The following is a 13,402-nucleotide window of genomic DNA, read 5'->3' on the forward strand; positions in this document are numbered from 1 at the left end:
TCTGCAGAGCTTACAATCTGGTGAGAGACCCAGAGCCAATTTTGTGTGTGTGTGTGTGTGTGTGTGTGTGTGTGTGTGTGTGTGTGCTTGGGATCAAACCCAGAACCTCCCAAGTGCTAGGCAAGTGTTCTACTCACCTCCAGCCCTAATTTAAAAAATCATCCTCAAATTTTTAAAGTAAAGTAATGCTTACAGAACCATGACCCATATGCATCAGTCTCCAAATAGTGTGACACTTTTTTTCTTCCAGATTTTTAAAAAGCTTCCCCCCCTTCTCTCTCTCCGCAATATTAGGGTTCGAACTCAGGTATTTCCACTAGTGCTCTACTACTTGAGACGTGCCCCCCACCTCCTTTTGTTTTTAAGTTCATTTTTTCAAATAAGACTTTACACTAACTGCCCAAGCTGACCTCAAACCACAACCCTACTACCTCTGCCTCCCAAATAGCTGAGGATACAGGCATGAACTATGATATTTAGCTAGCTATTATGTTTAGGTTAATATGTTCATTACGGGGGGTGGAGAGCAAAGAACAAGCAGTTCAGTTGGCCATATCCTTCCAGGTTCATTGTGGACACACAATGCTTCATTTTAGGTTAAATAAGATCACACAGAATGGCAACCCCTCTATATAACACCTTAATAATAGCAATAAAATCATTTCAAAACACATCATACAATATGCATCATGCTTTTCCATATACTGGGAATCTTCACTATTCAAAAATCGCAATGCAGGCCAGGAGTTTGGCTTTGCTAGGCAAGCACAAAGCCCTGGGTTTGATTCCTTAGTACCATATACACAGAAAAAGCCAGAAGTGGTATTATGGCTCAAGTAGTAGAGCCTTGAGAAAGCTTAAGGACAGTGCCCAGATTCTGAGTTCAAGTCCCAGGACTGGCAAAAAAAAATCCCAATGCTGGACCGGGAGTTTGGCCTAGTGGTTAAAGTGCTTGCCTAGCATGCATGAAGACCCAGGTTCGATTCCTCAGTACCACATACATAGAAAAAAAGCCGGAAGTGGTGCTGAGGCTCAAGTGGTAGAGCTCTAGCCTTGAGAAAGTCCAAGGACAGTGCTCAGGCCCTGAGCTCAAGCCCAGGACTGGCAAAAAAAAAAAAAATCCCAATGCTACATGAATATTTTGGTAACAAAGAATGCACTATGCCATTTTAATCCGTTACAAAAAGTATACAAAAGTATACCAGGCAAGCATTCAACCACTAAGCCACATTCCCAGCCCAAGTATGGAACTTTAAAAAAACCAAGCTCTGTGTGTGTGTGTGTGTGTGTGTGTGTGTGTGTGTGTGTGTGTGTGTGTGTGTGTGTGTAATGCTGGTACTGGGCTTGAACTTTGGTCCCATACTCTTCCTTCCTTAGGTTTTTTCACCCAGGACTGGTGATCTGCCATTTGAACCACAGCTTTACTTCCAGATTTTTGGTGTTTAATTGGAGTTCTCAGGGATTTTTTTTTGCCTGAGCTGACCTCAAACCTTGATCTCAGCTTTCTGACTCGTAGAATTACAGACATGAACCACCAGCCCCCAGCTGGTTTCTCGATTCTTCATGTGAGTTGTCTATTTTCGGCTGTAGCAATTCTCTTAGACATAAGTGGATGCTTCATTGCTCCAGAAATAATTTGCTTTGCTTCTTCCAGTCACCTGGGATACTAACAACCTAGAACTCTTTAAAGTTAAAATCAAAGCTTAAAAGCAGTGCTGGGCACAGTGGCTCACACCTGTAATCCTAACTACCTCGGAGGATGAGATCTGAGGATCATGGGCTAAAGCCAGCCCAGGCAGGAAAGACCATGAGACCCTTGTTTCCAATTAACCACCAAAAAAGGCTGAAAGTCAACATATGGCTCAAGTGGTAGAGTGCTAGCCTTGAGCAAAATAGCTCAGGGACACTGCCTAGGTCCTGAGTTCAAGCATCAAGACTGATACAGAGGCATAAAGGGAGGAACTATTGCATGGAAACCCTTTAGCAAGCACATCTGGGGGGTGAGGACTGCGGTCAGAAAGTAGATTGAGTATAATATGATAGATTATAGATAAGGAAGACAGAAGAGAGGTTAACTATCTTACTCAAAGATACAGCTAGTAGATAGTAGAACAAGGCCTGGGTGCCACACTTCCTGTTTCTAGGTGCACACTTAAGGTCAGGGAGGGTAACAGATAGCAAAATATACCTTGCCATAGTCAATGACAGGCAGCTCAATGTTGGGGAAGAGGTCTTGCACGATGGCATTGAACAGTGGCACATCAACTGACGTCAGCTTGGCGATATTCATATCTCTCATCGACAGCAGGAGAACCTAGATGGGAAGGATGGGTGCTCGGGCCGGAGGGATCTCATCTTCCCCTCAGGACTCAGGGTTAGGGGCCAAGAGTGAGTTCTTAGCAATAGGATTGGTAGTGCTTGGCCAATACAGGAGACAAGGCATGAAGGAAGGAATCCAACTCTCGTGAACGATGGGGAACGCTTCAGTGAAGATACATAAGAAGAGACAAGAGAGGCTACAGTTGGAGGACTGTGAGTCTGGTCTACCTCCTCATCAGCCAGGTCGGGCTGCAGGCGGCGCTTTTTGCCAGCATAGCGAAGTAGGGAAGTGAGGGCACGGAGGCCAAAGTCGTAATGGTCCTGTCTGGAGAGTTGCTGCACAGCAAGTGAGTAGAGCGTGTATACTTTCTTAGCCAGGATCTGCAAGCCAAGCAGAGGGGGAAGTGACCTAGCTCTCCACTAGTAAGTTCTGTGTGTGTTGAGTTGGACTCAGGACCTTGACATCTTGCTTAGCTTTTTAAATTTTTATTGTTTATTTTTTGCCAGTCCTGGGGCTTGAACTCAGGACCTGAGTACTGCCCTTGGACTTTCTCAAGGTTAGAGCTCTATCACTTGAGCCACAGCGCCATACCCAGGAATCAGACCAGGGTCTTTGTGCATGCTAGGCAAACACTCTACCACTAGGCCACACTCCCGACCCTCTTGCTTAGCTTTTTCCACTCAAAGCTGGTGCTTTACCACTTGAGCCACAGCTCCACTTGCAGCTTTTTGGCCATTATCTGGAGGTAAGAGTCACATAGACTTTGCTGCCATGGCTGGCTTCAAACTGTAATCCTCAGATCTCAGTCACTGCCTGTAATCCCAGGGACTTGTGCTGAGAATTGGGAATGACGACCACTGGTGACATTGTAGAGGGAAGGCCTCTCTCCTATGAATTCCTCTACCACAATAGCCTAAGCTCCTTGTAGGACAGCTGATGAGGCTTTCAGGGAGGATGATGGAAGAGAAATAATAGTAAGAGCAGGATTCTTGGAATACCTTGCAGTTGCCAAAGCCCTCCCCAAACAGAATGATTTCTGCAATAAGGACAGAATCAGGCACCACCATGGCAATCGGACGGAACATGGATTTAAGGTTTTCAGGAAGCTCTGTGCGGCCAGCATAGCCTGGAAAAGAATATTAGCTTTTATTTAGCATCTCTTTATTTTCTTTTATTGACTTGCTACCCCCCACACCACTTCCCCATCAACCTCATTTTGTCCAACTCTCACTCTAGCCCTAATTTTTCTCCCCAACTCCAACTGCAAGATTGCATCCTTTCTCATCTTGGCCCTTTGCTATCCATTCCACTTTGGTCTTCTTTGCTCTTTAGCACTTTCCTCATTTTCTGCATGGCCTTTTTCAAACAGAAATCAGAGAGCTGCTGATTTCCCATCTCTCTAAGTTCTATATATAGCTTACATCAGTCCTAATAGAAATCACAGCTGTTTCCTGATTTTTTTTCTCAGTACCAAAATCTTTCCCACGTTTATTCTCTCCTAGACCTTTTCCCAGAGCTGCTCCTAGGGTCCAGTAATGAGCGATCTTAGGCCTTGAATTTTAAGTGATTCTTCCATTTTGCAAAAGGTATGGAAGTAGCCAGGTGCTGGCGGCTCATGCCTGTAATCCTAGCTATTCAGTAATCCTTGCTATATTTGAGGATTGCAACGCAAAGCCAGTCCATCAGGAAAGTATGTGAGGCTTTTATTTCCAGTGAACCACCAAAACGCTACAAGTGGAGTTGTGGCTCAAGTGGATGAATGGAAAAAGCTAAGGGACAGTGCTCAGGACCTAAGTTCAAGCTCCAGACACATTAAAAAAAAAAAAGTATGACAGGTAGATCAGATTTCTGGGAGCTGGCCCAACAGAAAAAGATAGCTAAGCCTTTAAACTAGGGCAACAAAGACACAAAGCAGTAATTGCTTCCCCTTCCAGGCATTTGTGGCTCACATTGGTAATCCTACCTATTCAGAAGGCTAAGAGGATTGTGACCTGAAGCCAGCACAGGGAGGAAAGTCTGTGAGGCTCTAACTTCTAGGAAAAAGTCAGAAGTGAAGGTCTAGCTTAAGTGCCAGAGTTCCAGTCTTGATCGAAAAAGGCAAGTGAGAGTACAAAGGCCCTGATTTTAAGCTCTAATACCAGTAGCTAGCTAGCTACAGATCCTCTCTTCTTTCAGGAAGCTATAAGTTATCTTCTCATTCTTTGTTGCCATAGTTTGTAATACATTGAAGGTGAAAGTTTTGTTCCCAGAGCTGGGGCCTTTGGGAAGTGATTGGGTCGTGAAGGCTCTGATGGATCCCTAGCTTAATGGACAATTAGTAGCCATACATTAGGCAGCGGGGCTCCTTCTCAGGGCATTGGGTTGGGGCGGGGTTGAAGCCCTGCAACTATATTTCATCCTTTGCATGCCTCTTTTCCCTCTCTTGGTATTCTGTCTCCCGCCACCTCACCGCTGTCTCTCTCTCCTCTCCCTGGATGTTATCAGGTGAGCTCTGCTCTATCTCCATATACCTCTCCATGTGTTTTTCCTTCCACAGGCTCCCCAAACAAGGGGGCCAGGTGATCACGAACGACAACTGCTGAAAACATGAGCTAAAATACGAATAATAATCCTCTCTCCTTTAAGTTAAATCGTGCAGCTATTTCATCACAGCAACAGCAAGCTAACACTTTGGTCAGATCTCCCTTGGCTTAAACAATGACGTGGAAGAGGATGGTGCAGCAGCTTGCTCTTCCTAACCAGCTCTCCATCCTTCCAGAAGCTTCATCAACTCCTGGCCACCTACCAGGATTCATGGTAATAAAGATCCCACAGGACGACGTCAGGTTTATTTCAAAACCTTCAAAATAGAAACGGAGGAGGCTGGCAGCCAAGGCGGACAGGATGGATAGGATCTGCTGGGCTACCACCGACAGCACCTCGATGTTGATGCGGTTAAACTCATCGAAGCAGCCCCAGGCTCCGGTCTGTGCGGGGAGGGATGGAGGGAGAGTCACGGGGAGCAAGAGAGGTCCCCCCAAGATGCCAGATCATGGGAACATGGGATTCCCATATGTTTGGGAGGCTAGGTGGCCTCTGAAATACAGTACCAGATTAGCAGATTAGTACTACTGTAGCTTCCGTGTGTGTGTGTATGTGTGTATACACGCACGTGTCAGTCCTAAAACTTGAACTCAGGGCCTGAGTGCTGTCCCTGAGTTTTATTGACTAGAACTCTACCACTTTGAGCCACAGCACCACTTCTGATTTTTAAGTGGTTGATTGGAGATAAGAGTCTCACGGTGTTTCCTGCCCAGGTTGGCTTTGAACCAAGATCCCCAGAACTCAAACCTCCTAAGTAGCTAGGATTACAGGCATGAGCCACCAGCACCAGACCTGTTGTAACTTCTCACTAGAGCATTCCAACAGACAGGAGAGCTTGAGGTCATGTTAGAAAGGGTATGAGTTGGAAAGAATGGACAGGAAAATTTATGTGCACCAAATAATTCCTATGTGCCAGGCAATTTTTGTACAAGATCTTTATTTAATCCTTATCTAATCTTTTTTTTTTTGCCAGTCGTAGGGCTTGAACTCAGGACCTGGGCACTGTCCTTGGACACTTTTGCTCAAGGCAAGCACCCTGCCACTTGAGCCATAGCGCCACTTTCAGCTTTTTCTATATATACAGTATCGAGGAACCCAGGGCTTCATGCAAGCGAGGCAAGCACTCTACCACTGGGCTACACTCCTGACCTATCTAATCTTCTGATTTTGCAAACATGCAATTTGAAGCTCAGGGCTTTCCCAATCATAAGAATTATCTGAGACAATGCAATGGGAGAAACTCTAAAACTCTGAGCAAGATTTTGGCTTTCCTTTGCTTTCTAGAAGTCATAGGTGCAAGAGGGAACCCAGGGTCAGGGTAACAGGACACTAACCTGGGCCAGGCCTGAGTACATTCGACCCATGGATTTATAGTCCAGGCCTTCAGAGCAGTTGACCACGATGACATATATACCCAGGCCCTTGCCCAGATCCTTAACGGTCTCTGTCTTTCCTGTGCCTGCTGGACCTTTGGGGGAACCCCCTCGATGCAGGTGCAGTGCAGTGGTCAGTGTCATGTAACACCTGAGAATTGAGCACAAGACTTGGGTGAGACTCCTAGAAACCTCTATTAGTTCTTCAGCCCCTACCCCAACCACCTATTCATCCCAAGGGGCAGACCTGTCTGTCAGTGGAGTGATGACCAGTCGACCAGAGTTCCCCAAGTATTCATAACCATACTGGAATTGTGTATTGGTCTGACGGATTATGCAGTCATCAAAATCCTGGGGAAACAAGGCAGAATGAGACTGAGGTAGACTAGAAAGAGGAGTAGGACTCAAAGATGGCAGAGGATTGTTGGTAGACTAGGGAATCCATTTGGGAGTTAGAAGGAGGGAATGGCTTGTGGCCAAGACGGAAATGGGTTTCACGCTGCTGTCTATCCTGAGCCCAGCCAACAACTCTTCCTGAGTCGCCCAGAGAGAACAACTGCCTGGAATAATTCAGTTTTCATTCCTAATTAAAAGGTGGGACAGAGTTAAAAACTGGCATTGGATACTGTTATAGGACTAAAGGTCAGATTCCATGATTTATTGCGTTTATTTATTTAGCCAGTCATAGGGCTTGAACTCAGGGACTAGGCACTGTCCCTGAGCTTCCTTTGCTCAAGGCCAGCATTCAACCACTTGAGCCACAGTGCCACATCCAGCTTTTTCTGTTTATATGGTACAGAGGAATTGAACCCAGGGCTTCATATATGCTAGGCAAGCACTCTATCACTAAGCCACTTCCTAATCCCTGTTATTGCATTTAGAAAATATGAATTTAAGGCCCCATGCTAGTGGTTCACGCCTTCAATCCTAATTACTGAGGTCTACATCACAGCTCAAAGCCAACTTTGAGCAGCCAAATCCATGCGACGCTTATCTCCAATTAACCAGCAAAAAGCTGAAAGTGAAGCTGTGCTCAAGTGGTAGATTATCAATCTTGAGTAATAAAGCAAAGGGAGAGTACTCTGGTTCTCAGTTCAAGGCTCTAGTACCAGCAGAGAAGGAAGGAAGAGAGGAGAGGGGAGAGGAAGAAAGGAGAGGAGAGGAGAGTGATGAACTTAATAAAAGCATTAGGTTAGTCTTGGAGTAAGAGCAGAGAGCTGCCCACGTGGCACCTTCTCCCAGTAGAACCGAAGCTGGCAGAGCCAGTCAAAGGAATTGACATCCATAAGGCCACTCTTATAAAGCCTCTCCAATACGTCCCGGGCATGAATCTCTATTGTCACCAGAGCCACAATTTTAAGCCGCATGATCTTGGTCAAGTTCCCCCGGATGGCTTCTGAATATTTGTTGAGTATGGACACCTGTGGAATGAAGTTGTAGAGAACAGACAGAGCAACTGAGGCAATGTCACCAGTCAAATCTCACTGTGTCCCAGCCTAACCCCACGCTGATCCCACCCACCATTCCACCATTAGCAGCACGGGAAAGCCTCACTGGCCTTCATTCAAACCCTCTGGTACCAACTGCTTGCTAACTCTGTCTCCAAAGCTCATCTCCCTCCTGCCAAGGCCAGGCCCAGGTCTGTCCCATAGTTGATGGGTTCCCCACCTGTTTTTTCTTCATGACTTTGAGGATTTTCTTGTCTGCCCGCTCCTTAGCTGTCATCAGGCACTTGGTCACGTCAGCTGTCCACTGGATCTGGCTGGCTGTGATGACCACCTGGAGAAGGTGCACAAGCTGGTCCCCAGCCCCGCTCTGGCCACCCACACAGCCCCAGAAAGTAGGTAGACAAGCGACTTCTAAGATCTGCTTTTCTTTCTCTCTTCCTCCCTCCCACCTTCCCTCTCTCCTGCCTGCCTTTTCCTGTGTGTGTGTTCCAGTACTGGGGCTTGAACTCGGGGACTGAGTGGTGTCCTTTAACTTTTTCGCTCAAGGCTAGTACTCTATCACTTGAGTCATAGTCCCACTTCTGGCTTTTTAATGGTTAATTGTGAAATGATAGTCTTCACAGACTTTTCTTGCCCAGGCTAGCTTTGAACCATGATACTCAGATCTCAGCTTCCTGAGTAGCCAGGATTACAGGCGTAACCCACTGGTGCCCGGTGACTCTACGGTTTACTCTCCTGGCTATCCCCTTGGTTCTGTCTTGTCCCCCATCTATCCTGGTCCCAGCTCACCTGACCAGCCCATTCCTTCACCCATTTGTCCCTTTTGTTGAGGAACTTCTTAAGAGCCACACGGCAATTCCGGAGAAGTTCCCGCAGCGTTACCCTCATAGTCTTTTCCACTTCACCCAGCCAGTTCTGAGGAAGATGAAGAATAAGATGACTCAACCTCAAGGTCAGATCAAGGTTCTCCAATGAGAAAGTACTTGGGAAATGGGATTTCAAGGCTTTTGTCCCTCAGGGGAAAAAAAGAGGTAAGCAACAGCTGGCTTCATTCCCTCTAAAGAAATGGAGAAAGAAGGCCCGGAGTTTGGCCTAGTGGTTGAGCGCTTGCCTAGCATGCACGAAGACCCGGGTTCAATTCCTCGGTACCACATACATAGAAAAAAAGCCAGAAGTGGTGCTGAGGCTCAAGTGGTAGAGCTCTAGCCTTGAGAAAATCCAAGGACAGTGTTCAGGGCCTGAGCTCAAGCCCAGGACTGGCAAAAAAAAAAAAAAAAGAAATGGAGAAAGAAGACAGAGATTTGTAACAATCAGGAATGACAGGTAGGTGTGTAAAAAGCTACTGAAAACCCAATTAATATCCCTTCATGGTAATGTTCTGTCTTCATAGAGTCAGCTTGGCTTTCTAACAAGAGGAAAACTCAGCTTGGCTTTTATGCCCTCAGCACAACTTACCTCTACAGGCCCTTCTAAAAGTACTGAGTGGAGGAAATCAATGTATTCACCATCACCTGAGAACATTCCCACAGCTTCCAATTTGCTGCTGGAACCCACAACCTGGAGAAAAACAAAGCTATTAATGCACTTACCTGCCTGTCTTTTTTTTATATTCACCTAAAGTATTTGGATCTTTGAAGGATAATTTCTTCCTGTCCTCCCCTCCATTCTCCCTCCCCTCCATTCTCTCTTCCCTCCCTTCCCTTCCCTTCCTCTCCTTGAGTGATAAAAGCCCAGGGACAGTGCCCAGGCCCTGAGTTTAAGCCCCACAACTAACAACAACAAAACTGTGTGTGCAGGTCTTGGTAATTTGAACTCCAGCTTCATATTCTTGCTTGGCTTTTCCACTCAAGTCTGGCATCTACACCTTGAGCCACCCCTCTACTTCTGGCTTTTTGTAGATAGGAGTCTTTCTGGTTTGTCTTCCTAGGCTCCTTCAACTGAGATCCTCAGATCTCAGCCTCTTGATTAGCAAGGACTACAAGGTGTGACGTGCCAGCACCTATCAGAATCTAGAGTTATTCATTTATATCATACACCTGTTGTGAGGGCTTGGTTTCCCCCTCCAAGGCCTGGAATATTTTCAGATCATCTGTGTCTCCATTCCCTGCCCCCCATTCCATCATGGCCACTTCTCCTGACCTTCTGGATCTTCAGCAATTTGATGTTGTCAAAGCATTTTTTGAGGTGTGGTTGCACAGCTTCTGGGTTACGGGATTGGCCCAGAATCTCCAGCAGGTCATCATTGGACAAGAAGTAGAAGCGGGGGAAAATATGGCGCTTGGTCTCCAAATACATGTCCAAAGACTTCTGAATATCCTCCAAGATTGTGTTCATTTCTATCAGTGTATCCAGGAGGCCTGGAAAAATGAGTATTAAATGTCATTGGATGGCCTCTTTAATATTGCTTTGAGTAGACTTGCAGTCTCCAGATCTAGTTACCAGTGTTTTTGTTGTTGTTGTTGTTCTCAATTGTGTGTGTGTATATGTGTGTGTGTGAGAGAGAGAGGGAAGGGGAGAGAGAGTCGTAAGGCTTGTGAACTCAAGCTTCACACTCTCCTTTGGTTTTCTCAGAGCTGGCACTACTATTTGAGCCACACCTCCATTTCTGGCTTTTTGCAAGTTAACTGGAGGTAAGACTCTCACAGACTTCTCGCCAGGTTGGGGAAATGAGGGGAGAGACCTTATCTCAATCAATAAGCCACGTACAGTAGGCATATCTATGATCATTACTCAGGAGGCATAGATCAGAAGGATCACAGTCTGAGGTCAGCCCTAGGCAAAGATGTGAGACCCTCCTAGAAAAAAATAACGTAAAAAATGCTTGAGTGTGTGGTTCTAGTGGTAGATGTCTATGTGGCAAGTTCAAGGCCCTAAATTCAAACCCCAACTGCTAGCAGGGGTGGAGAGCTTGCCAGGCACAGGCAGCTCACACCTGTAATTTCAGCTTCTAAGCCACGGAGGAGGCTGAAATCTGAGGGTCTCTATTCAAAGCCAGCCTGAGTAGACACATTTGAGAGATTCTTATTTCCAATTAACCAACAAGAAGCCGAAGGGAAAGTGTAGTTCAAATGATAAGCACCAGCCTTTACCTAAAACAAATCCAAGCAAGTGCTCAAGGCCCTGAGTTGACTTTAAGCCCTAGGACCAACACACACACACACACACACACACACACACACACACACACACACACACACACACACACACACACACACACACACACACACACACACACACACACACACACACACACACACACACACACACACACACACACACACACACACACACACACACACACACACACACACACACACACACACACACCCTGGATGCTGGATGCTAGTGGTTCACACCTGTAATCCTAACCACTCAGGAGGCTGAGATCTAAGAATTATGATTCAAAGTCAGCCTAGGCAGGAAAGTCCATGAAACTCATCTCGACTGAACCATCAAATAAAGCCGGAAATGGAACTGGTGGCTCAAGTAACAGAATGTTAGCCCTAAGCAAAAAAGCTCAGGGATAGATAGCACCTGGGCCCTAAGTTCAAGCCCAGGACAAGGTAGGGAGGGACTGTAGAGTTCTAACCTGGATAGTGGGTGCTCCTGAGAGCATTGTTGTCCTTGTTCATCCGGTCCAAGATGATTTTCCAGTTGCTGTTGACCTGGTCGAATAAGGCCGATTCATTGGGCAGCTGCTTCCGGATGTCCTCTCCCATGAAGATGTTCTGAGGGGCCACAGAACTGGGGTGAGAAACTGTCTTAACATGCTCTCCACATTTGTTCCCTGCTCCCAGGCCAAAAAGAACAACTGAGTGGGAGATTCAGAGCACTAGAAACCATCAGGCAGAATGCCCAAATTCTAGAAAGAAGGGTGAGGTTGGAAAGTCATGATTGCACCCAAGGGGGAAAAATAGAATGAGAATCTGGGAAGAATGAGGATTATTAGAAAGGAAATTTAATGTGAGAGGTAATAATTGAACTAGGTACTGTTGGTGGCTCATGCCTGTAATCCTAGCTATTCAGGAGGCTGAGATCTGAGGATCATGGTTCCAAAACCAGCCTAGGCAGACAAATCTGAAAGACTCTTGTTCCCAATTGACCAGCAAAAACCCAAACTGTGGAATTGTAGCCTAACTAGTAGAGCAGTAGCCTTGAATGAAAAAGCTAAGCAAAGAGCACAGGGCAGGGCTGAGAGTTTGACCTAATGGTTAGAATGTTTGCGTAGCATGAACGAAGACCCTACCACATATACAGAAAAAGCTGGAAGTGTTGCTATGGCTCAGTGGTATGGTTCTAGCCTTGAAAAAGCCCCAGGACTGTGCTCAGGCCCTGAGTTCAAGCCCTAATATCATACATATATATGCATTTTCTCTCTCTCTCTCCCTCCCCCCCCTCACCCAACATGATTGTAATGGAATGTGGGGAAAACAACGTTGCCAACAGACTCAGTATTATCTCCTAAGTACACGAAGAAGTAGAAGCAGGGAGTGAGGAGGGGCCATCACCTCTAGGTACATCCACTGGCGCTGCACTGTGAGAACCATCTCAATAACTTCCAATATGAGGGACAGGCAACGTTCCCAGTGGTCCACCTCCTTCTCGAAGGCCTTGACAAACCGCGATGCCTTCATGGTGGACAGTGCTACCTGGTTATCTTCCAGGGCCTGGAACACTTCTTCTGTACCTCTGGGCATAGGAGATCAAAGTTACAGCTCATAATCAGCTGCCAAACTTTGGTCCCTGCCCTGAAACCCAGAGCCCATGACCGCCCCAGCCCTGGAGCCTCAGCCCATCTCTACCTGAGCCGGTGATGGCCCTTATCCTTGTAGGGTACTATGTCCAGCTGAGTCACCTCCCACGTCTTGGCAATGTTTTGTAATCCCTATGAAGAGAAATTCGGAGACAGAAAAAAAAAATGAGAAATCTGAGTCCCCAGGGGAAGAAGAGCAGGAGGTTTGTGCTCCAGGAAGCTTAGGAAGTGGGGAAGATGGATGAGGGCAGTGTCGTACCAATTCAATAGCCAATTCTTTGGTCGCCGAGGCAGAAATCTCCCCAATTTTCTCCACATGCTGATCCATCCCAAGTTCTACAATCTGCTCCAAAGTAAAGCGTTCTGATTCCTGGTCAAAATCCCGTTGGATCTCATCTCTGACCTGGTCCCAATGCCTACAGGCAGGAATAGGATGTGTGAGTAGGAGATGCAGGTCAGGTGGTAGAGAATTGGCCTAGAGTGTGTGAGGCCATTCGTTTCTCCCTAGAACACACCCCTACCACCACCACCCAAAATATCAGCCAGGTACCAGTGGCTCACACCTGTCACCCTAGCTACTCAGGAGGCTGAGATATGAGGATCCTGGTTCAAAGCTCAGGCATAAAAATCTGAAAGGCTCTTATCTCCAATTAGCCAACAAAAAGAGGATATGGATGTGTGGTTCAAGTAGTAGAGTGTCATCCTCCAGTAAAAAAGCTAAACAAGAGCACACAGTCTTGAGTTCAAACCCCAGTACTGGCTCGCGCGCGCATATATGCACACGCACATGCACACACACACACACCACTCCCTGTGCATCTCCCCACTGGGACATTATGATTCTGGGTATTTATTATGGTGATCTAACAGATTTGACTAAATAGGCTCTAAGGTGCAATCTTACACACTGTGGGGAATACAAAGA

General features: G+C 46.4%; 1 protein-coding gene across 2 annotated transcripts in view; it reads right to left on the reverse strand.

Annotated features, from left to right (window-relative positions):
* Dnah2 (dynein axonemal heavy chain 2) overlaps positions 1–13,402 on the reverse strand; it is a 119,815-nt gene that overhangs the window by 42,385 nt on the left and 64,028 nt on the right. For both annotated transcript variants that reach the window (XM_090349645.1, XM_090349646.1), the window contains exons 27-41: positions 12,737–12,893; positions 12,527–12,609; positions 12,233–12,413; positions 11,314–11,452; positions 9,864–10,081; positions 9,180–9,281; positions 8,514–8,639; positions 7,945–8,055; positions 7,509–7,697; positions 6,524–6,627; positions 6,238–6,427; positions 5,106–5,286; positions 3,319–3,446; positions 2,548–2,700; positions 2,189–2,314 (exon numbers count right to left, since the gene is read on the reverse strand). In XM_090349645.1, coding sequence (XP_090205771.1) covers positions 2,189–2,314; positions 2,548–2,700; positions 3,319–3,446; positions 5,106–5,286; positions 6,238–6,427; positions 6,524–6,627; positions 7,509–7,697; positions 7,945–8,055; positions 8,514–8,639; positions 9,180–9,281; positions 9,864–10,081; positions 11,314–11,452; positions 12,233–12,413; positions 12,527–12,609; positions 12,737–12,893 — 2,188 coding nt within the window. The remainder of the gene's footprint in view (positions 1–2,188; positions 2,315–2,547; positions 2,701–3,318; positions 3,447–5,105; positions 5,287–6,237; positions 6,428–6,523; positions 6,628–7,508; positions 7,698–7,944; positions 8,056–8,513; positions 8,640–9,179; positions 9,282–9,863; positions 10,082–11,313; positions 11,453–12,232; positions 12,414–12,526; positions 12,610–12,736; positions 12,894–13,402) is intronic.

Source organism: Megascapheus bottae, chromosome 17, assembly GCF_031878675.1.
Source record: "Megascapheus bottae isolate mThoBot1 chromosome 17, mThoBot2.hap1, whole genome shotgun sequence".
Lineage (NCBI taxonomy): Eukaryota > Metazoa > Chordata > Mammalia > Rodentia > Geomyidae > Megascapheus > Megascapheus bottae.